This window comes from Enoplosus armatus, chromosome 7, assembly GCF_043641665.1.
Source record: "Enoplosus armatus isolate fEnoArm2 chromosome 7, fEnoArm2.hap1, whole genome shotgun sequence".
Classification (NCBI taxonomy): domain Eukaryota; kingdom Metazoa; phylum Chordata; class Actinopteri; order Centrarchiformes; family Enoplosidae; genus Enoplosus; species Enoplosus armatus.
This window is the reverse complement of record NC_092186.1, coordinates 9,227,390-9,252,494: the sequence shown is the minus strand read 5'-3', so window position 1 is coordinate 9,252,494 and position 25,105 is coordinate 9,227,390. Positions and strand designations below refer to the sequence as shown.

The 25,105-nt window shown below is 42.8% G+C and overlaps 2 protein-coding genes across 4 annotated transcripts in view; both read left to right on the top strand.

Moving 5' to 3' along the window:
* ralgps2 (Ral GEF with PH domain and SH3 binding motif 2) overlaps positions 1 to 3,003 on the top strand; it is a 43,243-nt gene extending 40,240 nt beyond the window's left edge. For both annotated transcript variants that reach the window (XM_070909565.1, XM_070909564.1), the window contains 5 exons: positions 142 to 247; positions 1,177 to 1,269; positions 2,206 to 2,311; positions 2,745 to 2,836; positions 2,917 to 3,003. In XM_070909565.1, coding sequence (XP_070765666.1) covers positions 142 to 247; positions 1,177 to 1,269; positions 2,206 to 2,311; positions 2,745 to 2,836; positions 2,917 to 2,946 — 427 coding nt within the window. In that variant the 3' untranslated portion in view covers positions 2,947 to 3,003. The remainder of the gene's footprint in view (positions 1 to 141; positions 248 to 1,176; positions 1,270 to 2,205; positions 2,312 to 2,744; positions 2,837 to 2,916) is intronic.
* Positions 3,004 to 9,662: 6,659 nt separating this feature from the next.
* fam20b (FAM20B glycosaminoglycan xylosylkinase) lies at positions 9,663 to 21,022 on the top strand. 2 transcript variants are annotated; one of them, XR_011597424.1, is made up of 9 exons: positions 9,663 to 9,791; positions 9,961 to 10,208; positions 10,302 to 10,388; positions 10,507 to 10,616; positions 15,442 to 15,613; positions 17,032 to 17,223; positions 19,805 to 19,864; positions 19,941 to 20,296; positions 20,452 to 21,022. XR_011597424.1 is itself a non-coding variant. In XM_070909064.1 (8 exons), exons 1-8 carry the CDS (start codon positions 9,663 to 9,665, stop codon positions 20,170 to 20,172), a joined length of 1,230 nt encoding a protein of 409 aa, XP_070765165.1. In that variant the 3' UTR covers positions 20,173 to 21,022. The 2 variants fall into 2 exon arrangements, 1 of the variants encoding a protein (XP_070765165.1); XM_070909064.1 differs by having other exon boundaries at positions 19,941 to 21,022.
* The last annotated feature ends 4,083 nt before the right edge of the window (positions 21,023 to 25,105 follow it).

Below are 25,105 nucleotides of genomic sequence, written 5' to 3'. Positions count from 1 at the left end.
CTTTGTAGATTGCGTCTGCCTTTATTGCTAGTTCATCTCTGAGTTGAATCTGGTATGTGTGCGTGCATGTGGACATGCATGTTTTCCTGTGTGTACGTTTGTGTATGTAGCTTGTAATGTTTTGTCTTTGTCCTTTTGTAGCTCAGCCGAGTCAGAGGAGCTTGCAGTTCACTTGTATCCTGGAGCGGTCACGGTGCAGGGGGTGCTGAGGCGGAAGACTGTGCTCAAGGAGGGCAAGAAACCAACAGTGAGAACCCACACACTCATATATACATTTATCACCATACATGTGCATGTGTCCATGTGTGTTCATACTCTACGTACTATACAGGAGTAGATGGGCAATAAATGCTGTCTGCTGAGCGCAGATAGGGCCTCAGAGACGGCTTAATCTACAGAACATCTCTTTCTGTGTGTTCCCTACGCTCATCGCAACACTCTTCCTGCCTGATTGTGCTTGTATTCTTTTACACTGCTTTTGTTTGCCTGGAGATTATCAAGCCAATTTTATTTATATAGCCCAATATCAAAAATCACAAATTTGCCACAAGGGGCTTTACAATCTACAGCATACGACATCCTTAGAATCTCCTTAGATAAGGGAACCCCCCCCCCCAAAAAAAAAAAACCCCCACCCTTTATCCTTTTCTGTTTTGGTTAGAAACAAATCTGGAGCTCTTTATGCAGTTGAAATAACTTAAACCTGTCATAGCTGGTGCGGGTGATTTACGAGCTTCTTTGATGATGTAACAACGTCTACAAAATGTTTCCCAATTTGGCCATGTAGTCAGGAGAAATCTCTCCACACCAGGAGTATTAATTAACGGGTTCACTTAGTCCTTTTTTCTTTCACATGCCATTCCTTCATCTCATAACTCCCCTTATTTTCCTTGTATTAGTCTTAAAACCTTCCAGTGTTTATGGAACAAGATGCTAATTTTGCTCACACACATCCTCCATTAATCCATCCAAGCATAGACGAGCAACTTTTGGTTCCCCAGACCGTGCGGTCTTCTTCCCTGTGATTCGTCTCTCCGTCTCTGCCTTTCTAATCTCGTCTCTTTCTCTGTTTGTGAGAGTTAACTCTTTATAAGTATCTGACAGCACACGAGTGCCGTACTGTAGCATCAGGCTGAAGCAGAGTTGACGATTTGGATATCACTTTTGTGCCTCCAGGTGGCATCATGGACCAAATACTGGGTCGCTCTTTGCGGAGCCCAGCTCTACTACTACCCTGCCAAGTCCCTGAAGGCCACTGAGAGAAAACATGTAAGTCACACAAACACTGGTCCATCACCATCCTCTGTTGAACAGTTGGAGGGCACAGTCACGTCATGCATTTTAGTGGTTTGTTTGTTTAGGCAGGTGAGAACTGCAGTGAGGCATCTGAAGGTCTCAAACCTGCAGTTGTTGATAGAAGTGAGAGTAAATGCACCAAATTACCCAAAAACACACTCAGTTTTACAAGGAGACGACACATGATAGCCATTACTTACACACTCTTAGAAAGTTTAACTACAGAATGAACTCAGGGCGAAACGCTTAATGATTCTTCTTCATGTGTTCTTGGTATGCACAGGGAAAGAGAAATCATCAGCAAAAATGCAGATGAGAAGTTATTTTTCATGTAGTTTTGACATAATTTAAAAACAAGTGGAGCGTGTTCAGTGTATCTGGCTGGTTGTGCATGTTTGTGTGTGAGAATTTGACAGGAACATTTACTGAAACTGTACAGGAGCTCAGAGGAGAGCGCAGGGAAGAAAGGAGGCAGGGGGAGCAATAAGAACTGGAAGAAAACAGTAAATGGGTGGACGTGAGATGCAATGATTGTATATATATATGTGTGTGTGTGTGTGTGTGTGTGTGTGTGTGTGTGTGTGGATGGGGACTGGATGAGGTCTGGCGCAGCGGGGGGACAGACAGATGGTAGCACTCATTGAATAATGAGACCAATGACATCACTGCAGTCCTGTGTGTCACTCACAGGCTAATGAAAACCTTGTGGAGTGCACATGCAGGCTCACAGGCAACACGCACACACACACACACACACACACACACACACACACACACACACACACACACACACTCACAAATAAAGCTTGTGTTCACATTTCTTCTTCTTAAGTAGCATTTAGACACAACAGAGTCATCATGAGAAAGAAAATGAACTCTTCTTCTTGTTTCCACTTGTCCTCTGTCCAGTTCAAGTCGACGTCCAGTAAGACAGTGTGTGTGGTGGGTCTAATGGCCATGATGGCTGACGATCCTGAGCATCCTGACGTCTTCTTGCTGACGGACTCCGAGCACGGTGAGACACACACACACACAAAACGGAAATGACTAAGCAGCAGCAAGCAGTCCGCCCTCCTGAAAACGGATGCAATAAAAAGGTGAAGCGGGTCAATGGAGTGAATGGTGACATCACCTGTACACATTCAGATTGTGTGCATCTCAACGAACACCAAGTCTGTCAGCTTGTGACTGCATGCGAGTCATATCTAGCCCTTTTCACGTTCATACACAGCTATTAATGCGCGCGCACGCACACACACACACACACACACACACACACACACACACTATCCAGTTGCTTCTGTCCTGAACTTTTCCACTGTGACTTTGTTTTTATTTGACTGGGCGGGCCAAAGTCAAGTGAGGCTTCAGCCATCTTTCCAGAGTGTTGAGAAAGCAGGTGGAAACGGGAGACTTGGCATCTCACGCTGTTTGTCTCTGTTGCCTAGGTAACACCTACAAGTACCAGGCAGGGAACAGAATGAACGCTTTGCTCTGGTTCAAACATCTGAGTGCTGCCTGTCAGAGCAATAGGCAACAGGTATGGAGCCGCATAAACACTCAGACACACAGACACACACTGTTCCTTACATTTTACACACCTCACCCCTTTGTCCCCAGGTGCCAGCCAATCTGATGTCATTCGAGTGAGCAATGCTGAGGAGTGCGACTGAGCAAAGGAGAGAGAGAGAGAGAGAGAGGGATGAGGACACAGATGAGGAGGATGAGGAGGATGAGGAGGAGTATTGACTCAGTAGTGGGAGCTTTCACTGCCATGAGCCCTGACCGCTGATTCTCCGATTCTAGCCCTGGCCTCACTGCAGCCTCACCTGCCACCACTGCCTTAACCAGAGTACCGTGTGTGTGTGTGGTGTGTGTGGTGTGTGTGGTGTGTGTGGTGTGTGTGTGTGTGTGTGTGTGCGTGTGCTTGTATATGTGAGAGAGAGAATGTGAGTCTGTGTGTGTGTGTGTGTGTGTGTGTGTGTGTGTGTGTGTGTGTGTGTGTGTGTGTGTGTGTGTGTGGATGGAAGTGACTGTTTTGGATGTACTGACTACTGAACAAGGACCTGCACCACTGCTCTTGTCTCCCATTTGCTCTCAGTGTCTTTTTGTTTTTACTGTTCAGCACTTCAGTGGAGCCATTCGACTTCTCCTCTCCTCTCTCACAGGCAGACTGTCCCAGGATGGACAGAAATAATCCTCTCCTCTGTCTTTTTTTTTTTTTTTAATATAAAGGGGTTAACTCTTTTTAGTCCCCCGCCATGCTCGAATGCAAGATTCTCGCCTTTTTAACCGGCTGGACCCACAATCACAACACGCACACTCACATCGGACTAACCCATCGGACTTTGGAGGGTTTGAAAACACTTTTTTTACTTACTCGGTTCACACTTTCAATTGTTGGTCTCTTCATTCACTTGAGTTGGCTTGGAGTCACAGGATTATTTACATGAACCACGCACTCACACACTTGCTCTCTCACACACACACACACACACACACACACACACACACAGGCCTATTTGATCGCGTCGTCGCAAACGTAAGGGCTCTGATTCGCAATAGATTCCAGCAGGAACAATTCCCACACTTCCTGAATGTGTCTAGTTTTTATTACTGAATTTAGCCCCCTTTTTTGTCATGTACTCGCTAAGTGTTCTGTACGTATGTGTGCGTGTTTGTATAACTGCATAGGGTGAGGAGGGGTGGGGGTGGGAGGGAGCAAATATTTGCTTAAATGACAGGAATCTTGTCTGTGTTCCACATAGGTACGATAATCCCAGAATCTAAGCTAAGACGTGTTCACGGTTGGGTAGACAAGAGTTACTCCTTTTTACAAACCTGTATTTTTGTGTTCTCCGGTGTTGTCTGCTCTCTGTCGGCTGCCGTCGGCTCAGAAAAATGACACTTGGTTCACCAGACTCACACTCACACTAAACACTAAAGACTTGAAACTGTGAAAGAGTCCAGAGAGAGAGCAGCAGCGAGAACTCATAATATGAGATTTTATCTCTTCTTCTTCTTCTTGTTGCTTAATATGGTTAGAGCCTCTGGTCTGGAGCAGACATTCAAAGCTACCTGGAGCCATACAGAGTCTATTTTAAATCTTGTTTGTTTATATTGTTTTTGTGTTGTTAGGTTTTTTTTTTCTTTTTTCGGGAGGGATGGTGCAGTTCACAGTATTACCATGTAGTAGATGATTGCACGTCAATGTAGTTTTGTCTGTTACATTTGAATGTTACATTTTTTGATTTTCTCCCTTTTTTGGAGCAGTTATTTTGAATATTTTATGTACATGTGAATTATTATTTTATTTTATTTTTTCTATTGTTTAGTTTTTTTGTCCCTTGTTCTATTAACCAGGACCCAGCTCAATTTCGGGCCCTAACCATATTACATCAGATTTGGAATAGCATAAGCACCTTGGTTAAAATTAGTGCCAAGTGATGTGACGTCACTGTTTGTCTTCAGGTCGACGAAACGTTAGGAAGGACGGAGCTGCAGTGGAATCAGATTCATTGGCATGTTTCAGTGGGAAAACCTGGGATTTACATTTTCAGGGTGCCACAGATAGACTATTGCGGTTTGTTTTTTTGTTGGGAGCAAGTTGCATCCAAATGAACAAACATGATCAGGATGAATGAGATGACAATGATGGGGAGCTTTTTCGCCCAATAATATTCATTAAATTCTAATCCTCCTTTTTTTTAAAACATCTGTTTACATTGTATGTTTACACAATCTTTTTGCCCCAGAATCACAATCCCTTCAATGCTCCACGTGTACTCTTTAAACCTTAGGAAACATATTACAGTGTGTAGAAACAAATGTCGCGCCTATCAGTGGGGTATATTAAGCTCAGAGTGAGTTTCAGGTCGTTGATGGGGGGTGATGGGATGGAGAGGTGAACATATCCATGCTCGCAGCACTGGATCCCTTCTAATGTGCTTCAGTCAGCTCCCTTCTCCAGGCTAATAACCATTAGGCATTAAAACTGTCCTCTACGCAATAAACAAGTCAACAATTCAACTTCTTAGGTCAGATGAACAACAACACACTGAGACAAAGACAAGTTAGTGGCCATAAAGAGATGATCAGTCCTTTTTGTACATGAACTGAAGGAGAGATGGTAGCAGATGAACCTGTGGAAGAATGAATGAGGAAGCCAAAGACAGGCAGTCACTGTAAGTATGTGAGTGCATTTGTTAGCCTGTGCACACTTCTCTATTTTTCTAAAACATTGTGATTCAAGCCAGATAGGCAGTCCCTCGAGGCTGCCGCCACCGCTGAGGAGTCTGGGTAACCCGCCCCCCTAGTCCTCTTTGTGACTGACTGCTGGCTCACGCCACGAGTCCACGCTGGCTTGTGTTGCACTGCAAGTGTGAAGAAAGGAGGACTTGCAAAGAAGTGGAAGCTGTACTCACCTGTGTCCATTTTTTGCTGCATAACGGAGCAGAGACTGTTTGAAGAGACAGAATCCCAGAGCTGAAGCACTGTGGAGGCTGATCACTGCTAGTGTTTGAATCTGATTGGTTGGCCGGGGACAAAGAGGGTCTGTGAATGAAATGTGTGAGACAGAGTGTGGGGTTGCGGGGTTTAGAGACTGTTTTTACCTCTGTGTATCTACAGATGGCAGTCGGTTTATCTCATCACGTACACATTCAGATGAGCTGAACCTGCTGTCATTTGCAATACACTGACTAATTGGTGCAGTTAAGCAAGAATTGATGCCGTCCCAAAAACTCTGAAGAAAGGACTGTGAAAAGAAGTAGATGTAAACAAACCCAGTGCAGACTGTCAACATCCCCAGCACATTTCCCATCTTCCTATTTGCTTCATCTGATGTTGATTGAGAACGATGAAAGAAAAAGACAAATGAAACGGAGGTGAAGTTTTATTGCTAACCAGAGTTTTTGAGGGCATCTTGGACGGTTTATTTGAATCAATTTGGGTTTAACAATCTTTCCCCAGATCATGTTGAGCGCTTTTTGTGAGGGTTTTCCCTCACTGTAACCTGAGTTTACATGATTTCCTTTTTTTATTAGCGTTTCTGTACAGTGTATGGTCAAAATAATGGAAATTGCACGTTTCATTTTGGGATGTGTTGTGGTTTTAGTCGACTTCCTTTCTTGGATTTCCAGGCCAATCACTACGAACATTATGACCCCGTGATCATCTATTTTGGGATGAGAGTGGAAAATTCAAATGTCAGGCACTCCTCATTTAAGATAATTTTTGGTTGTTAGAAAGAAACTGCCATGCTTGGAAATTCCCCCTCCTGTGGTGAGAGTTCATGTTGTTTCCTTTAGATTGACCATACTGTCTACAAATGCACAACTTGCCCTGTATTAACTGTTTTGAGTGAATCTGCCTTTTGAATTCATTCTTTTTTTAACGGTCATGACAGTCGAGGGAGTGTTGTCAATGTGGTTATACAATGTGTTTGTCCTCTGAGTCAGTGGTGAAGTAGAATCAATGTGAATCTGTGCCGCCTGTGCGCGGAGAGGCATCATTCATTGTTTACCGAGGACATCAACAACAATCTTCAAGGGTGATGTATAAATGACCTTTGACCCTCACCCTTTACCTGGCCCTGTGTGTGTCTGTCTCTGCCCGTGTCATGACTGTGGCGAGCGCGGTGACCTCACTGCTGAGTGATGCGCTGCCTGGTGTGAAGACCGAGAACCAATAAACACTCTGCCCTTTTTTACTCCACACATCAGTGTCCTGCTCATTCTTCTGTTGGAGACTGTGTGTGGCTGTTTATCTGGGATATGGGGGGGCAGGAATGAGTGGAGGGCTGAGTGCTAGTGTGTGTATTGTATTATATGGCTCAATACTATTTAAATACTGACAATCAATCCCAGACTTTTTTCAAGCTGCTATTTAAGTTGTTGAAGAGCAGCAGACGACGGAGAGCTACTGTAACTGTCGAACGTTGCCTGAAGGGGTTTCTCCTGTAGAGTCTGCATAATTATTTTATTAATATTGCCCCTTTTCCCAAAATATTATCCAAAATTTTAGATTCTTGAATCGGCTGACAAAATACCAAGGAACAAACTGCATTAACTCCTGTTACTGTGATTGTGTTGGCTTCTTCTTTTTCAGTCAGTAATTTATCTTAATGGAGCATTACTTCACTAGGCTGCAGTTACAGTCACATCCATCACAGTACAGATGTTGGATTTTCATTACTAACAAAATGAACAGCTGTGGGTTCATTTGCAGTGAGGGAAATCAGTAAAGGAAAACATTACTTATGTAATATCACATTTTTGCCACCTTCGCTACAACATCCAACAATATTTTTTTCTCTTGAGTACAATTTTACTGACAAGTGGTATTTTCTTTTCTCAAGTATATTTTAAACAAAAACTACATTAGTAAAATGTCAGATCAGACAAAGGCGTTGCAAGATAAACCTGTGGGGTTGTAAGATTTTAAGCAGAAAATAACTGCTTCTTATGTGAATTACAGAAAAAAAAAATTTCAGGCATCAATTACTTACATAAAATAAAACAAAAAACTCAAAAGGAATAACCAGTCTTTGGTTGAACTGCTCACAACCTGTTGACTATTGCAACCTGTGAAAAGAGGTCCGAAGTATAAATATATAGAGCTTTGTTTTAAGAGGTGGGAAGTCAAAAAAAAGTACTCATAGTGCGCCACTGCCACCTGGTGGCTGCCTGCCGCACTTACAGGAGGAGGAAGTGTTTAGGAAGTAGACACGGCAGGCCAGAGGAGGAATCGAAGGAAAAGGGCGGAGAAGAGGGAGCTACCGGGGGGGATTGAGAAAATGATAAACCATCGTGACGTTTAGCAGCAGGACAGTTTGTTTTATCTAACGTCAGTATCGCAGGACTTTAAAGACACTTGGGAGCTACTTTGTCTACGGTGAACGGCATATGGGTATACGGTAAGTCGGCTTGGTCGGCAGCCAGTAAAAACAAGACGACGTAGCGTTAACTGTAGCTAGCTGGCTGCTTTAGGTTAGCTATCCTACACAGCAAGGTGTACAGCGGTTTGCTAAGCAGCTAACTAGCTCTGTCGTGATGGATGTGAACCATATCGCCGCACATACGGTGACCTGATAAGGCAAACAACACAGGAATAATCGTTGTAGAAAGCATCAAAGTAGAGCCGTCATTGAGAGGTTTTAGGTGTTTTTGTGGGGTCGTTGCTGGCCAGCCGTTTTCTCACTGGTGTTAGAAAAAAGAAGCAGCAGCAACACCATGAAAGACCGATTGTGTGGAAGAAGCGATTGCCTGCGTGGCCAGACCTGTGTCGGCTGAGCTGTATGAAAACCAGCCGAACCATTAATTATAGTATGTTAGCTCGCTGGTGGCTAGCTTGTTGTCGTTATGTGACAGGTTTGATAACGTTACGCTGGGTTCGTTAACGTGTATTAACGACATCAGAGTGAGTTAACCGCCAGTTGAACGTGGCAGTTGTAACGTTATTCATTTGACTGCCGTGGCGTTTCAGCGCATTGTGTAAATGTGTTTAGCTTTAGCAGACAGGTGACTTCAACACGAGGCTTTGTAATTAGACCAACATCACAGGGGCTCAGGACATTTCTCTGCCTGCAAGGTTGGACCGTGAAGGTAGAGGGGCTGTGCTGGGTCCACCACCTCACCTGCCCCCTCTGCACCACAGCAGGACTACATGTCCATCATCCCCACACTGGGAACAGGCAGGGTCGATTAAAAAACAGACTTCTTTCTCTTCCCAAATGCAGTGTTGTAGAGGGATATGATGAGCTACCTGAATCAGGTTTGAATGCTGTAAATCTGGCCCCACAGCTTCAACACACCCCAGCCTGTAGCAGCACGTACAGTGAACAGCCAAAGTAAGCTTTGCTGTTCATTTTACACAGCTTTGTGGTGTGGTGTACTTTTGAATGTACACTCACATTTACACAGACCGGTCTGTATCATCCTGATGTAGTTACACATGCTGGACAGGCTTCAACTGTGCTGCAGTACTGGGTCATCGTCTGCCCTGTGGGGAAACAAGCTAGAGGGGCAGCAAATCAATCAGTTTTCTCTCCACATATTATTGACAGTACATTTTGCATCTCTCATTTTCCTAGTTCTCTTCTGTCTCCGCTCCTCGTCTTCCCTCTCAGCCTTCTCTCATATCTGTTTTCTCTCTCCCTCCAGGTGACTGCCTGTTTGCTCAGATTGTAGCTCCAGGAGGAAGGCAGTAAAGCTCCCGTCCTTCAGAGGAGTCTGTCTGACGGGGCAAGTTGGTGGGCGGTGGGGCGACAGGGAGTTGCAGGGGCCATGCATCAGGGGTGAGGGGGACTCGCTGCGGGGGACACACAGCGTCGGGTGAGGTGAGGGTCGGGGCCAGTCGGTGTGGACATGAAGCTCAAACAGCGCATGGTGGTGCTGTGTGCCGTGCTCCTCCTGCTGGGCCTGGCCAAGATTTTCCTTCTGGATGGAGGCGAGGGCTCTGCAGCCAGCCGGCGGGACCTCAGAGCGTTTCGCAAGGTCAGGGTGCAAGTCAACTGTTGATGTATAAAATAACACTGCTGTCATTTGGGAGATTGATAAAGCAGGATGCACAATAATTGGCTCTATCTAGTATAAAGTCATACTCCACAGTGCTAGTGAGCCTTTTATCTTTACACCCGGAGTTGTTGTCACCCACCTCTAACAGATGGAAGCTGGCCTCTCTCTGTCCCGGGGAGCTCGCCTTACCCACACCCTCCAGTCTCCATGGGAGATAGCAAGCCAGTGGGTGGGCCCGAGAGAGGTGTACCCTGAGGAGACCCCAGAGCTGGCTGCTGTGCTCACCTCCCTCAGCACTGCTAGGATAGAACGGGCAGATGTGGGCTATAAGGGCACGCAGCTTAAAGCCCTGCTGGTGCTGGATGGAGGACAGAAAGTGGTCTTCAAACCCAAGAGGTCAGATTAGTTAATAGTTGGTTTACACACTTGTATTTTATGCTTTAAGAGTGACTCATCTTTCTTTTTTCTGTCCTTTCCGTCCTTCCTCAGATATAACCGAGACTACGTGGTGGAAGGTGAGCCATACGCAGGCTATGACAGACACAACGCAGAGGTGGCGGCTTTTCACCTGGACAGGTGTGTAAACATCGTTATTGGAGTGTCTGGCATTTATCCTCTCTAATCTGTTAGTGGAGCAGAACTACTGTGTAATAATGTTCTGGTATCGTGTCCTGTTGCTCCGTCCTCTCTGCAGGATCCTGGGGTTCAGGAGGGCACCTCTAGTGGTGGGGAGATATGTCAACCTGCGAACAGAGATTAAACCTGTGGCCACAGACCAGCTGCTGAGCACCTTCCTCATGCAGGGTGAGTGTCTGTCCACTCTTACGTCTTCTCTCATCCTTCTCAAATAACTTTCTAGTAAGAAGTGAGTGTTTTCACGCATCCTAGTGTGAGAGTGTGGTGTTATTGTATGAATGGTCATTCTCACTTTCTGTCTCACTCAGCTTTCTCAGACAGATCACAAGACAAGGATATGCCCTTCAAAGTCCTGTTTAGTGAGGGTGTGGCACCGTACAGTTGTATAATCATGTCAAGTCACAGTTATGCTTTAGACAAACATGCTTGTCAGAGAACTCCACAAAAACAATCAATACAAGGAGACTATTACAACCATAGTTAATATTCTTCTTGTATGGATTTGTTTCTGTCATCGATAGAGCGAAGATGGATGAAAATGTACTGCAAACTAATAATAAGACAATATCCCTGCAATAAGTACTTGCTGTGTTAACGGGGAATTCCAGCAGTTTTACACATAAAGGTCAATTTCCTTGCTGTGGGGAGTACTGCTCAAACTGTTTGTGTCTATGAAAGAGGTTGCTAAAGTGTGAAAAAGTAACCCTGATGAAGTCATTCGGCGTTGTTTTCTCAGCTTGGCCTCGGAGAATACATATTTATTACGTGACACACTGGGTGCATGGGGTTTGAAAGACATTCAATTGGCACTGAGGTTTTCAGTATGATTACTGAGACATGGCTGTCCTCAGGGGACACACCTTCCCTGATTGAGGCTAGGCCCCCTGTTTTTGTGCATTTTCATAGGTTAGGTCGCAAGTGCCATCCTGTTACTTTTGGTAGTTTTATTTCCTTTTGAAGTTTTAACCTCCTAAGACCTGGCATCCACATGCGTGGACATAACATTTTGGGTTATACCATAATACATAATTCTGCTTATATGGAAATTCAAAATTGTCCCCGTATGCGGAACCAAATCATGTCAACAGATGATGCTTAGTTTTTATACTTATCAGGTCCCAATAAGCCCAAATAGCAAAGAGAAATTAAGATAGAGCTTGGGTCTTAGGAGGATAAGTTTCTTAATCACCCTTACTTTGCATCTTAATTTTTAGCCCCCCTAAATTAGCTAGTTTTATCTCGAGCTTTCTGAGCTTTTATCCATTGTCATGCCTAAATATGACAGGGTGCTTATTCTTGGTGATTTTAATATTCATGTATGTTGTCCTTCCCATTCCCTCACCTCCCATTTCTTAGATCTTATAGACTATTTTAACCTCATTCAATCTGTTAAAGGGGCCACACATTCTAAAGTAGCTTGTAACTGACCATGAAGGTGTTTTGACACTAAAACTCTCTATTCTAGTCCCCACCCTACAATACGCTCTCAACGCTGGTTCTGCAGTTAAATTCTGTGATGCTTTTAATTCATCGTCCTCTAATTTATCTATATCTACTCTTAATCCAGATGCGCTGATAAATACATTTAACGATCAGTGCCTATCCATCCTCAACCAAATTGCAACGTTTAAAACTAGGAAACTAAAATCAAATAACCCCCCATGGCTGAACAGTCACACTCAAGACCTCAAAAGACTGTAGAAAATCTGAACGACAATGGAAGGTCAACAACTCCAAAATGGTACACCCTTAAACACCAAATGTTAATATATCAGAAAGCAGTTAAAGATGCAAGATTGGCTTACTTCTCTGAGCTGATATCTAGAAATAACCACAATCCCAAAGTCATTAATGGTCCCCCCACTTCTTCTCCTGAACCTGATGTTGAGCTGTCCAAAAAAATAAAAAAAAATCATTTTTTAAATAAGGTGGAGAATATCAACCTGACCTTCTCATTCTTTCCATTCCCAATGATGATTCTGCCTCATTTTCTCAGTTTCAATCCATCACAACTTCAGTGTTAGAGAGTTGCCCCCTTATGTTCTCTATGTACATGCTGTGTCTTGGCCAGGTTATTCAAAATCATGATGTGCCTTACCATTTTTATGCTGATGACACTCAGTTATACATGGCGTTAAAATCCACAGATCCCAGCAGCCTAGCAAATCTAACAACTTGCCTATTAAATCCTGGATGTCCCAAAATGTCCTTAAATTCAGTGATTATAAGTCTGAGATCATTCTGTTCGGGCCCCCAAATTCCATCAGCTATTCCGGTGCAAATCTTGGCGGACTGTCAAATAATATTAGGCAGTCTGCAAGGAATCTTGGGGTGATAGTTGATGCTAACCTCTGCTTTGACGATCAAGTCAAAAATGTTGTTCAGTCATGTTTCTTCCAGCTCAAGATAATCTCCAAAATTAGGTCATTTTTTATCAGTTGCTGATCTACAAAAAGTTGTACATGCTTTTATCTATTCTTGGCTAGATTATTGCAACTCCTTCACTCTGTTATCAGCCAGGGCTCCCTCCACCGTCTTCAGTTGGTACACTGCTGCTCGTCTCATTACTGGGACCTGACGAACACGGCCAAAGCCCCCCCCCCCTTACACACACACACACACACACACACACACACACACACACACACACACACAAGTTATGTTATATTATATAATTTTTTTCACTATCAGATTTCTCCTACAGTTTATACTGGTAGCTATCCCTTAAATATCTCAGCAGGACTGCTTCATTGCAGTATTGGATTTTTTATAGGATTTTTTTGCATCAATGTGATGATGCACCGTCATTTGTCAGGTATTGATATTTACTAATTAGGGTTGGACGATTGTTTCTATTTTCATATTGTCCAATCAAACCCCCCCCAAAAATCTATTCAATAGCAACGTCTCTACTATTCAAACAACGGCTCTCTTTTTAAAAGTCCATGTGCTTGGTGCAACAATATCACAGCAACCAATTAATATTGTTGTCTTATTTTAAATATCGCAATCCAAATCATATCCGTCCATAACATTAACTATTCTAACATGGAGCACAGAGCAAAGTTTTGGAGCGCAGTCATATGGAGAAGAGAGATGCGGGGTATCAGATCCTTGAAAAGGAGACGGCAAACTGGTTTGTAATCAGGGATTTAAAATTCACTCGTCACTCATGCTGATTAACAGGACTCAGTGGGACGGACCTGCCGCTCCAGCAGAAACATCTGTGAATGCACAGTAGGGTGCAGATTGTAGAGATTACTTTATAACATCTTTGTTCTGATAGTAAGTTATTTAAAATGGCCTTAATATCTGTGTAGGAAAAACCAATCGATGATCATCCCTCCACTTGTCAATATGCGATCCAATCACCTATCGGCAGAAGCCTATTACTAATATTATATCCATTGATTGTCCAGAAAAAGTACTATATCATGATACCTATTGATGTTGGAATATAAAATTACATGTACCATGATAGTAGAAGATCTTATCCCTATCGCCCACTTCTAGCTTTCATTAAAATTAGAACATTGTCAGACTCATGATTCCATGTGTCAGCTGTAGGTCTCTTTCGGCCACTGTTAAAGGTAAAGGTCAACATGTGACCTCTGCTCATCTTTGTTGCTTCTCTTCATCTGTTGTTGGCCCATGCTGTCACAATTGTGTGGCATTGTGGTTTTCTCTTTTTTGTGTTTGCGACTGATTCATCAGCTGTTCAGGCCAACCATGTTCTGTAAGTTGCCTTTTGTTTAAAGGCGTTACTTACCGCCAATTAGTGTTAAACTTTATTTGACTCATCTCTGTAAACTGCCTTTGCAATTGTGGTTTAAAGCGACAGAATGACACCCACTATCACAATGACATAGGCAGATGTGCCATCTTGTAGTGGTGTTAGTGTTTAATGCTTAAAAAAACTTAAAGCATTGCTTCAACTAATACAAGATCCTCATAAATTATCATTATCTTGACTCAACACCTGTGAGAGTCTCATATGAACATTCAAAATTCAACATGGGATATTAATTGCAGGGCTGATGTATTACTATATATTACTATATATTTGATGTTGTATTATTACAGCTCATAAGGAGCCTGAGGGGTGTTTTATAAAGATGGCTCAGAAAAGCAGGGTTTATCGTGAAAAGTCTTGAATGAGCCTAACACAGTGAACCAGGAGTATTCTGTATTCTGTTATACTTTTTGAAAATAATTGAGCTTAGATTTTAAGTACATAATAAGTGTAGCTCATGTCAAAATATAATACATTTGAAACATACATACTGCAAATTAACTCATGTTCACAGAGCAGTAGTACAAAATAACTGTGAGGGAGAAAACTGCCTGGGACAAGGCTAGTCTGTGAAGTTATTTGAACTTCCTTTATGACACAGAACTTCCTGAAAGGAAGTCTGATTTATTGAAGTAACTGTTGAGAGTGAGTGAATTTTTGTGTGCCATGTAGTTTAATTCAACTTTGTTGTTTAACTTTTTGATTAGCCAATTAATCATTTTACAGAAATGAATCTGTTTTCAGTCTCTCAAATGGGAAAATTAGTTGCGTCTTTGGAGTTTTGGAACAAATAAGCCAATTACTGACCTTTTTTTTTTTTTTTTAATTTACGTTTTATCGACCAAAAGGTTTGTTGATTAATTTGTATTGTGTAAGGAATAACACTTAATAGTCTAATTCTGGTTTCTGTACAGTTAATGACTGTGAAAGTGTGAAATGTTGTGACCTACCTTTTGCTCTGATGATTATTTTTTTCTTCTGTGTAAGGACCAAATGGATCCATGCGAGGCAGGTGAATTGATGCAAACAGTCAGTGCAGCCTGTGTGTGTTTGAGTGTCTGTTATTGGTCTTGAGCTCTGTACTGAACCTCCTTACAACGCCATGTTTGCATCTCTTTCAGGACGACATGGTCAAGTGGATTCAATTTCATGGGTACCTTTTTTTTTTTATTATTTTATTTTTTTACTTTCTCTCTCCAGGTAATAATACATGTTTCTATGGAAAGTGTTATTACTGTCGGGAGAGCGAGCCGGCGTGTGCAGAGGGAGAGATAATGGAGGGGTCGTTAACCCTTTGGCTGCCAGACGTCTGGCCGTTGCAGAAACACAGACACCCCTGGGGACGCACATACAGAGAGGGGAAACTGGCCAGGTGGGTGTTGAGTTTGAATCCAAAAACGATCTCTGTGGTTGATTTATTACATTTTAAAGTCAGGAAATTTACTGTGACTTTGTGAATTATTGATATTGATGTTTATCAGAAGGAAGTGGAAATGTTGCTGATGCTGAGCGTCAGCTTTTCCATGATGCTGGTTTTGTAAATCAGCGGTTTTTAAATACTTTCCCTTATATTAAAGAGTAATGACACTCCACCTACTCCTTTTATTCTGAGAACAGCTTCCTGGGGTGGGAGGGCGACTGAAGGAGGGCTACGTGAGTGAGGGCAGTGTGTGCTATGATCAGTTATCTTATCACTTGATGCCTGAGATATTAGTGAGGTCAATCATAAGGTGTTGATGTTAGTGTCCATACTTCTATGAATACAAACAAAAGCTGTAGCAATTCTGATCTCATAATCTACTGAATAGCTAATTATGACATATAAATACCACTGAATTTACATAATTGAAACAGCAAATAAGTATTTATTTGAGTTTAAATGGAGCTTTTCTTTCAATTACATTTCCCCATAACTAGTACTAAATTATATTGTTCTTTCCAGGAAACTTAATGGAAATTATTAGGAAATGATTCAAAAATGACCATACCCATAAAATAAAATGTTACCAATTACGTTTTGCTCCTGTATATCGTTTTTTTCCCCAACAGAACTGTAACTGTATCACGTAGTGCTCACTCAGCATGTGGTATTCCATTGTCTGTAATCTGATTCAGCTTCTTTTCACTGAGACGGTGAACCTGCTTGAGTATATGCGCAGACCAGCTCAGCAGTGATGATGCTCCCCAATGAACGCTCCTAAAGTCATCACATTGCATCAGATGCATTTCATTTTCAAGTGCAGGAACTTAAAATCATGTAAGATTGCAAACCTTACTCAGCCAGAGTATGTGTCGTATTGGGATCCTGTTCATGATACCAGGTTGTTGAAGAAATTGTATATAATGTGATATCAAAATGAACAAAAAGAGGGGTGGCCTGTTCACTCATTACAGTATAGGGTTTGTTAAGAAACGTGCTTGGCTTTAGATCACGAGGGTCTCTGTCTCGGCCATCTCTGCTGAGTGCAGGGAGGACACCTGTATACAAGGAGTTCAACTTCCTTTCTCTCACACATATACAAAAAACAAAACATACTGAAATGCCCCCTTACGTATTTGTCATTTTATCTGCATCAGAATAATAGTAAATCATTTTGGCTACAGTATTTACACGGTTTACAGCTGGTGTGTGTGTGTGTGTGTGTGTGTGTGTGTGTGTGTGTGTGTGTGTGTGTGTGTGTGTGTGTGTGTGTGTGTGTGTGTGTGTGTGTGTGTGTGTGTGTGTGTGTGTGTGTGTGTGTGTGTGTGTGTGTGTGTGTGTGTGTGTGTGTGTGTGTGTTAATGGACCAGGTGGGAGTACGATGAGAGTTACTGCGAGGCCGTGAAGAAAATGCCTCCATATGATGCCGGGCCGAGGCTGCTGGACGTCATCGACACAGCCATATTTGATTATCTCATTGGGAACGCTGATCGGCATCACTATGAGAGTTTCCAGGATGACGGCGGAGCCAGCATGCTCATCCTGCTCGACAACGCAAAGAGGTGAGGGATAATGTGAAGGATTTTAACAATCAAGCAATTCTTTTGTCCTTTTTATTTTTTATTTTTTTTAAGATCATCATTTTCCCTTTTAAATCATTCATATTGAACATATTTCATTAACAGAGTTACAATCAAAAACACAAACATGAATAAATCAAGAAATTAACAAAAACTTGCATAATAAGATAAAACCCTTAAATTGTAATCTTCAACCATTTTTTTTATAGGAGATCCAAAGTTCTCCTTAAAGAGGACCTATTATGCCTAATTTTCTGTCATATACACATCTATACAATGTTGGATATTCATATTGAACCAATCAGAAGAAAGTGGAAGGCGGGCCTTGAAGAGACAGGAGCTCAAACGGCTTGTGTCAGACAGAGGGTGACCTGAGGGGCTGCATGAAGGGCCAGAATAAGATGAATAAGGACTTATTGGATCAGTGAATCATGCAAAGCTACTCTATGGGTGCCCCAGAATAAAGATATAGAGCTGGAAATGAGCATAATAGCTCCTCTTTAAATGAAACATATTTTTTAACGTAGCACACTGTGTTACATTAAACCACATTGGCACAAAAATTCAGGATCAATTAATCACTGATTTAATGCACCACCCGGTGAGCGCGCTAAGTGACCCAAATCAAACGCACCCAACATGTTGCGTGACCACCAGGTGCATGCTGAAATGCTCATAGTGGATCCTCCAGGAGTGACTTCTGCATTCACTTACCAACTTTTACTGGTTATAGTGGGACCAAGAGGCTGAGTGGACTGGTTATAGTGGGACAGAGAGGTTGATTGGTTATGTGATGCTTTGAGAATGAACGAGCAGAGAAGTTGAACCTAGTTCAGGTTGAGGAGGACTTTGCAGTGCACAAGGCCCAGACAATGACGTTCAGACAGGTGATAAAACAACAAACTCACTGTCAGGGAGTTAGGACCATCACAATGGCTGCGTTGCCTAGGAACGTATCCTTGTGTGTGTATGTGGGCTGCAGCTGCTGTGGTCAGAGTTTTGTCCTCTTTTCTGGTTAATTCCAGTAAGGCTGTACAGAGAAAGGTGGTTGTATATTTATAACTGATAATCAGCTGTATGCTCAGGCTGCAAAGTGGCTGTATAGAAATGGATTTTATTGTTGTTTTGGGCATCAGGACTCTTGGGTGTTTAATGCAATTTATTTTGGAGTCTAAAGGTGTTCTTTAATTCAGTAGTATCATATATCATGATATGACATTTTCCATCCCTGAACACAACAGCCTGAAACTTTTCTTTTCTCTTATATCTGAAATCTAATTTTAATTTCATTTTCAGTAACAGTTTTGTTTTGACATTTTCCGGCATGCCCATCTTTTTCTGGAACACACTTATCGCCACTGAAACCACTTTATAACTGACTCATGGTGAACATCTTCGAGCCGTTAATCCCTCTTTGAAGTGATTTTTTTTAAATGATCAAAACCATCAGTGGAAACTTTTCCATCTCACTTGCTTTTTTTTTTTTTAGAAGTAATCGCAGTTGGCTGGTTGAGGTTAAGTGAGGTAATCTAATAACCTCTTCCTGGACATAATGGCTGTTTTTCCAGTTGAGCTACTGATCATATCATTTTTATATATTGAATGGGGAAACACAGCCAGTAAACATTTATTGTCATTTTATTGGCTGCATATTATTGTTATTTTTATATATTTTGGCACAATTCAGGGATCCCTATCTGGGAAGAGACTGGCTTTTAAGTTCAGCCAGCAGCAGCAGATTCTTGCTCAATGCTTCCAAGAGTTGAGTCATTTCCTAACTGAGCAGACGGCCAGTGTCACATCATACTAGCGTTAGGGCTAGAACACAAACTGAAAACTGACCGACTGACATCAGTCTCTTAATGTAAGTCACGTCTGTGCGTTCAGGAAAGGAATTCCTTCAGACAGGCTGCTGTCTTCTGCTTTAATTCGGCTAAAAGTAAATCAACATATCAAATCCGACCCAAAGTAAGAACTGATTGTGTCCTTTTGTGTCGGTTTATTCCAAACAGAGAACGTCGAGTCTGCGTTGCTCCACATCTTGAAGGAATTGCAGCTGAGGAACAGCTGGTGCAGACAAAAAAGATGCTGTGTCGCTCGCATGGGAACACAATACTGAACAAAGCTAAATGTAAACACTGTTGGAAAATAGTCGTGATTGAGAGGAAATAGCAACAGTTTGCTCCTTCACCTGTAACACGACCGAGTCAAAAAAGAAGAAATGACGGAAAATGTTACAGCTTCAACAATAAAAAGATTAATTGATTGAAAGGAAATTAATTGACTTATTTTGATAAGCGATTAATTGTTTCTGTCATTTTTCAAGCAAATATGTCAAATGTTTGCTGGTTCCAGCTTTTTAAATGTGGGAAGGAACTCTCTCCTCTTTGCTGAGTGGAGTGTGTCGCAGACGCGTTGCATTTTTGAAAGTGTGTTTTGGAGTGTGTGTGCAGTTCTCTACAGTGCCATGTGCATTTAATGGTTTCTCCATACCGCAGTGCAGACGGGCCTCTTGCTTTAGTTTTTAATTGTAATTTTATTTTCTCGTTTTTTCTGTGTGCAGCTTTGGGAACGCAGCTCTGGATGAGCGAAGTATCCTCGCACCACTCTATCAGTGCTGCATGTGAGTACTAAATGATCTAATCTCAAACCTTCATGATCCTTTTTTACTGTAATATCTCTTGCTTTTCCTTTCTTAGGGTCCGTGTGTCCACATGGAACAGGTTAAACCTGCTGAGAGGCGGAGCTCTGAGTTCAGCCATACGGCAGGCTCTGGCATTCGACCCTATCCACCCGATCCTGGCCGAGCCACATCTTGCAGCCCTGGACAGGCGTCTGTCTGGAGTCATGGCAACTGTCAAGCAGTGTATGGAGGCACAGGGCCCAGACAACACTCTAATAGAGGACCGAATGAACCTCCCACATCCCTAGAAACAAGGGACAGGAGAAAACAGAGGAACGGGAACAGCCAGGACTTTACTTCTCAAGCCTGGGAAAGAGGAGAGGGACATGGAAGGAGGTGGCTGATCAAATGGATGAGAAAGAAAGATGCAGAGTGAGTAAATGGATCGACAGGGTGGAACAAAGACTGTATTTCTTCTCACCTTGTCCTTTCCTTATTTGTTACTCTGATAAGACTGGAGTGGTTCTCAAAAAGGAATTGCTGGATTCAACGTGTTGTCACCTTCAACTGTATAAACGTTTTCTCAGGACTGACACTACAGGACAGTATCTGCTGTAAGGACCCCTCCATCTACTACTACTACTACACTCCTGCCTTGTGCCAAATTCTCCCTCCCAGTCCAGCTTTCCCTTAGGAGGACGGATGGAGCTCGGAGAGACTCTCAAAGGAGCAGGAGGTGAAAGTGAGCCACCAACGTCTTGATGAAAGACGCTGTTTCGGGCTGTTTGGAGCTTACAGTCCAAAAAAAACTGAAAATCCATTTTAGAAGTGAACATGTTTTTGTTTTTTCCTTGAATTGAAAATGAACTTTGATTGTAAGGAATTAACTTGGCCCATCATTGTGTACATATTTAACTAAGTAGTGACATATAATTATGAGACGAAAGAATATAAATTTGTGGATTATAATATTAAATAGACTTAAGGGTGTGTGGGTGTGTGTGCGCTTGTGGATGTGTGTGCGCTTGTGGGTGTGTATGGGAGAGTGCCATATTGTGCCGTAAATAAGAAAGCTACTGACATGACAGACTTGAAGTGAGGGGACACAGAGGTCGGGTGTGTGGGTTCATCTTCAGCATTAAACTATGATCTATTTAATTGTGGTTCCCTCTCTGTCATCTTTTCCCCTATGTCTGTTTTGTGTCAGTGCTGTCAATGCCACTATATATAAAAAAAAGAAAAAAAGCTGTGGTTTGATGTGGTGCGGCGTTCGTGTTGGAAGGGACTTTCACTTTAGTCTTACTTTTAGTTGCTCGGATATTTTTTATTTTAGTCATATTGGATCTGAGATGCGTTACAGGTCATATCTGGAATACACTGGTTATAGTTAACATTTAGTTTATAATAAGTAGTTTTTGTTTTCATCTTTCGGCATCTCACTTCCTTTAAAACATTGTTTTCATTTTTCAAAATTGGAATCGCTTCTCATGCGATAAATTTAGCTCAGATTAAAGGCGACAGTACCTCATTTTAGTCAGAGGTGTGATTAGAAACGTTCCCATGCCTGTGTGATTTTACTTGTTGCCATTAGCTGAGATTACCTCAAACAAATAGTGTGCATTGCAGCGTCTGTCTCACTGTCTGATTTGTGGCCTGAGGTTTGTTTTCATTTATGTCATCTGGAGATTTAAACAGATGAAGAAGAAGAGCTGAAGAGCCAGTTCCAACGCAGTTTGCACATTACAACAAAATCCATGTTGGGTTTCTTATATTTTGGACACAGACCTTGATAGTTGATGTTTTCAGTTGTGGTTTGCACACCTGCGAGAACATCAGCAACATACAGCTGTCTTCAGGTCTGATGCTCCAGACTGTCAGAGCAGCCGTCTGTAACTGAACTGAGCTCTCAGCCGGCACCACATGTCTGAATGTTTTCCTGATTTTCAAGCAGACTTTAAACCTCAGTTGCCACTTCTTTCACATTATGTTCACAGACTCGAGGTGCAGGGGTTTGTAAAAAGGATGTGTGTGGGCCGCTGATGATATACCAGATAGCACTTCTCTTCCACAAACTCAAACTTTCCTAATCCTTTTTCTCTTGATGTCTGTCAGCTGAAATTGACATAGCCCAAAAAAGAAACAAAACAAAAAAACACTCATGACTTTGATAACTCAGTATTCCTTGACTGGGTATTTCTGACCTGTGAACAGATCTTAAGTGTTGTGACAGTACTTCTGGCGATGGATTTCCCCATTTGAGCGTGTGCTTCTGTTACAGATCATCTTTCACCACAGGAGCTTATCCTTATTATCACTTGACATTTACTTCATCTAGTTTGTTAACCCTGGCAGTGGTGATGTCACTGTTATTCTCTGGTTTGAGTAAGTTGTGTTCTTTTTGCCACACCCACAGAGGGGGAAAGTTAACTGTGAAACCACGTGCCCCCCCCCCCTTCCCACAAGCAGATGTTCGCTCTCAGCTGCCTGCTCGTCTTGCTGTGACATCCAGCCTCTCTGTGTTTATGTGTGCAACAAGCCAGATGATGTAGGACACCTGTTTCGTTTAGGCTAAGCAGGTGTTTTACTTGGGACACTTACCAAAACATTGAAACTTTGATGAAAACCACAGTTTATACCATGTTGGGGCATGTCAGGGCATATCAGAGTAAATACTGAATGTGCTTCTACACTGGGATAACGTTTCCTGGTATCGTCATATTGTGTTGACACTCAGAACTAATTATTGTCTGTTTGTTTTTTTTCAATGTCAGAATTATGTGCTTTGCTTCTTATGTTTCCTCCATTAACTCATTAGTATGTATCACAGACACTAGATGTCCCTCCAGGATAATTGACGCATGTTATAGATGCCATGTGGAAAGAACAAAGTGCCACTTAGCCTCATAAAGGTCCTGTAAACTCATCACTGAATATGGCAGACACTGCAGAAGTCCCAACACCTCTGTGTGTGTGTGTGTGTGTGTGTGTGTGTGTGTGTGTGTGTGTGAGAAAGATAAAGTATGACAGCATGCAATATAAGTACAACACACATGCTTCACACGTTCTTTAAAGTGAGGCAATGAGACTTTGTAATAAACAAATAACTTGAGGAAGAGGGGGTGTCGCCCCCCCCAAGCGGGATATTCCCGCCCTGCACCAATGTGCAAGTTAGTTAAATGTTTTTGTATTCTTTTTGATTTACCACCACACAGGATGGTGACCTGTTTAATGAACTGCATTGCCCTTTGCTTACTTATGTATGCAGCTGTAAGGGCTATCAACTGGAGACAAGGAACATTAAGAGTTCATTTAACAAAACCTAAAACTTAATTCTAATGTGGTGTTAGTAGTCTCCATCTTCCTGCTCAACAGTGGGCTACTGTAAAGACCCGAACTTGACTTGAATCAAGTAACCTCGTGCTGAGCCATTATTTTAACTGAATCTGTTACAGTGGAGGAGTATGTTTTTTAAAGGATGGTCATATGACCACTTTTTTTTTTTTGTTTCCTAGAAACAAGTTGTGGCTCGGCTTCCTCAGCAGGTTCACATCTGTCCCTACACCCCCTGATGAATATTATGAGAACATGACAGTGATTGAAGCGAACAAGATGTGGGAGGTTTCACTCCGGCATCGCAGTGAGTCGCCGTGGAGCGGAGCAGACTGTCAGCCAATCAGCTCCCGGTGCGCGCTGGTTTCACTCCTGCTTCTCCTTCGAGCTGTGTGTGTGTGTGTGTGTGTGTGTGTGTGTGTGTGTGTTGCACGGGCGCGCTGCTGCCCCCCCCACCCACACACAAACGCACAGACAAAATGAAGAGTAGATCACGAGCGGTTTCTTTCCAGTTACTCCCCTCCTCTCACCTTGCCCACTCGCGTTAAAAGCCTCGCAGAGCTCCTGCAGGGCGCTCAGAGCACTGATGGACCGGAGGAGGATGGATGCTGACAGAGACCGAGTGGTCCACCGGGACAGGCGCGGCAGGAAGTTCGCGGTGGTCGTCGCCGTGCAGAACGTCCTGTTGGCTGCGTGCCTGGTGGTCACGCTTTACGTTTACTGGGACGTTCAGAGGCGGGTGAGTAAGCTGAGAGTGGAGCTGCTGGCCGGTGATGGGCAGACCAGTGGCGTAGGCAGAAACTGTATTTTGGGTGGGCCGAGAGGAAAGTGGGTGTGCCATCTTATTGCAGAAAAATGTATGAAAAGCTAGAAGAAGAAAAAAAGAACAAACAGACTAAATAGAAAAACGAGCGACCGGTTTGCTTTGCAACCTTCTGCATCACAAAGGCAATGACAGCAGAACACTGCCTATCCAACAGAGCATCAGTCTGTAAAGGCTGTACACAGAAGTAGAGACAAAAAGTGTCTTTCAGGCTATATCCAGCCGGCTGCGCATTGGCTCTACAGCCGCTGTTTTAATTTAAAGAAAACTGCGTCCTTACACTCTATTCCATCAAGGCAGCTGTCCCACTTCAATGAGAAGCACCTTTTCCATTCTTGACTGTGCAGGGAGATGCATACGCATTTGGTAGTGAATGTGTTGTTGTTGTTGTTTGAGTTAAATACTGGGATCCCACCGCGGCAGACGTGATAAGTGCTTCTCCCAGTTGAGAGATGCTGTGCGCATTTACGCACGAGGCACAACAGCGTAACTTCATTGATTATTCAAATGTCCAGACACGCGGACAGGATTGGTCACGGTCTAATGTTAATTAATGTTAGGTCACACACACACACACACACACACAGACACAGACACAGTCCGGGTTCATACAGGGACGTTGTTTGGAGTAAAGCAGCCGTCCTGCTGATAAATCATGAGCTCCATCAGAGCTGACTTAAAAAATATTTCAGAAGCTAAAAGTTTCCTCTGGAGAGTTTCCTCTGTCCTCTGACCGGCATGTGTCAACCGACTCGGTTCTTTTCCCCTCTCCACTGTCTTTACGCGCAGGGGCAGCCACCTGGAGCTGCTGCACCCCCAGCACCCGCGGCTACGGGTGAACCCGCATAAGGCTGACCGGGAGGAAGCACTGTACCGCCAATGAGCGAGCGGCCGGGCTGTTTCCAATAACACATTAAAACTGTTGGATTATCTTTATGAACATAAACTTTGGATATTCAAACTAAACTACTACAACTTGATAACGTGATCATTTAAAAAGGTCTGGGTAACAGATAAAGTTGACAAGCTACACTCAAATACATCCCTGCTGCTGCTGCTGCTGCTGGGTCATTGTTGATTTATTTCAA

Coding starts and splice junctions, on each gene's coding strand:
- fam20b (XM_070909064.1), top strand. CDS start 9,663: ATGAAGCTCAAACAGCGCATGGTGGTGCTGTGTGCCGTGCTCCTCCTG. Junction 15,614..17,031: donor AGAGAGGGGAAACTGGCCAG/GTGGGTGTTGAG, acceptor TTAATGGACCAG/GTGGGAGTACGATGAGAGTT. Junction 19,865..19,940: donor CCACTCTATCAGTGCTGCAT/GTGAGTACTAAA, acceptor TTCCTTTCTTAG/GGTCCGTGTGTCCACATGGA.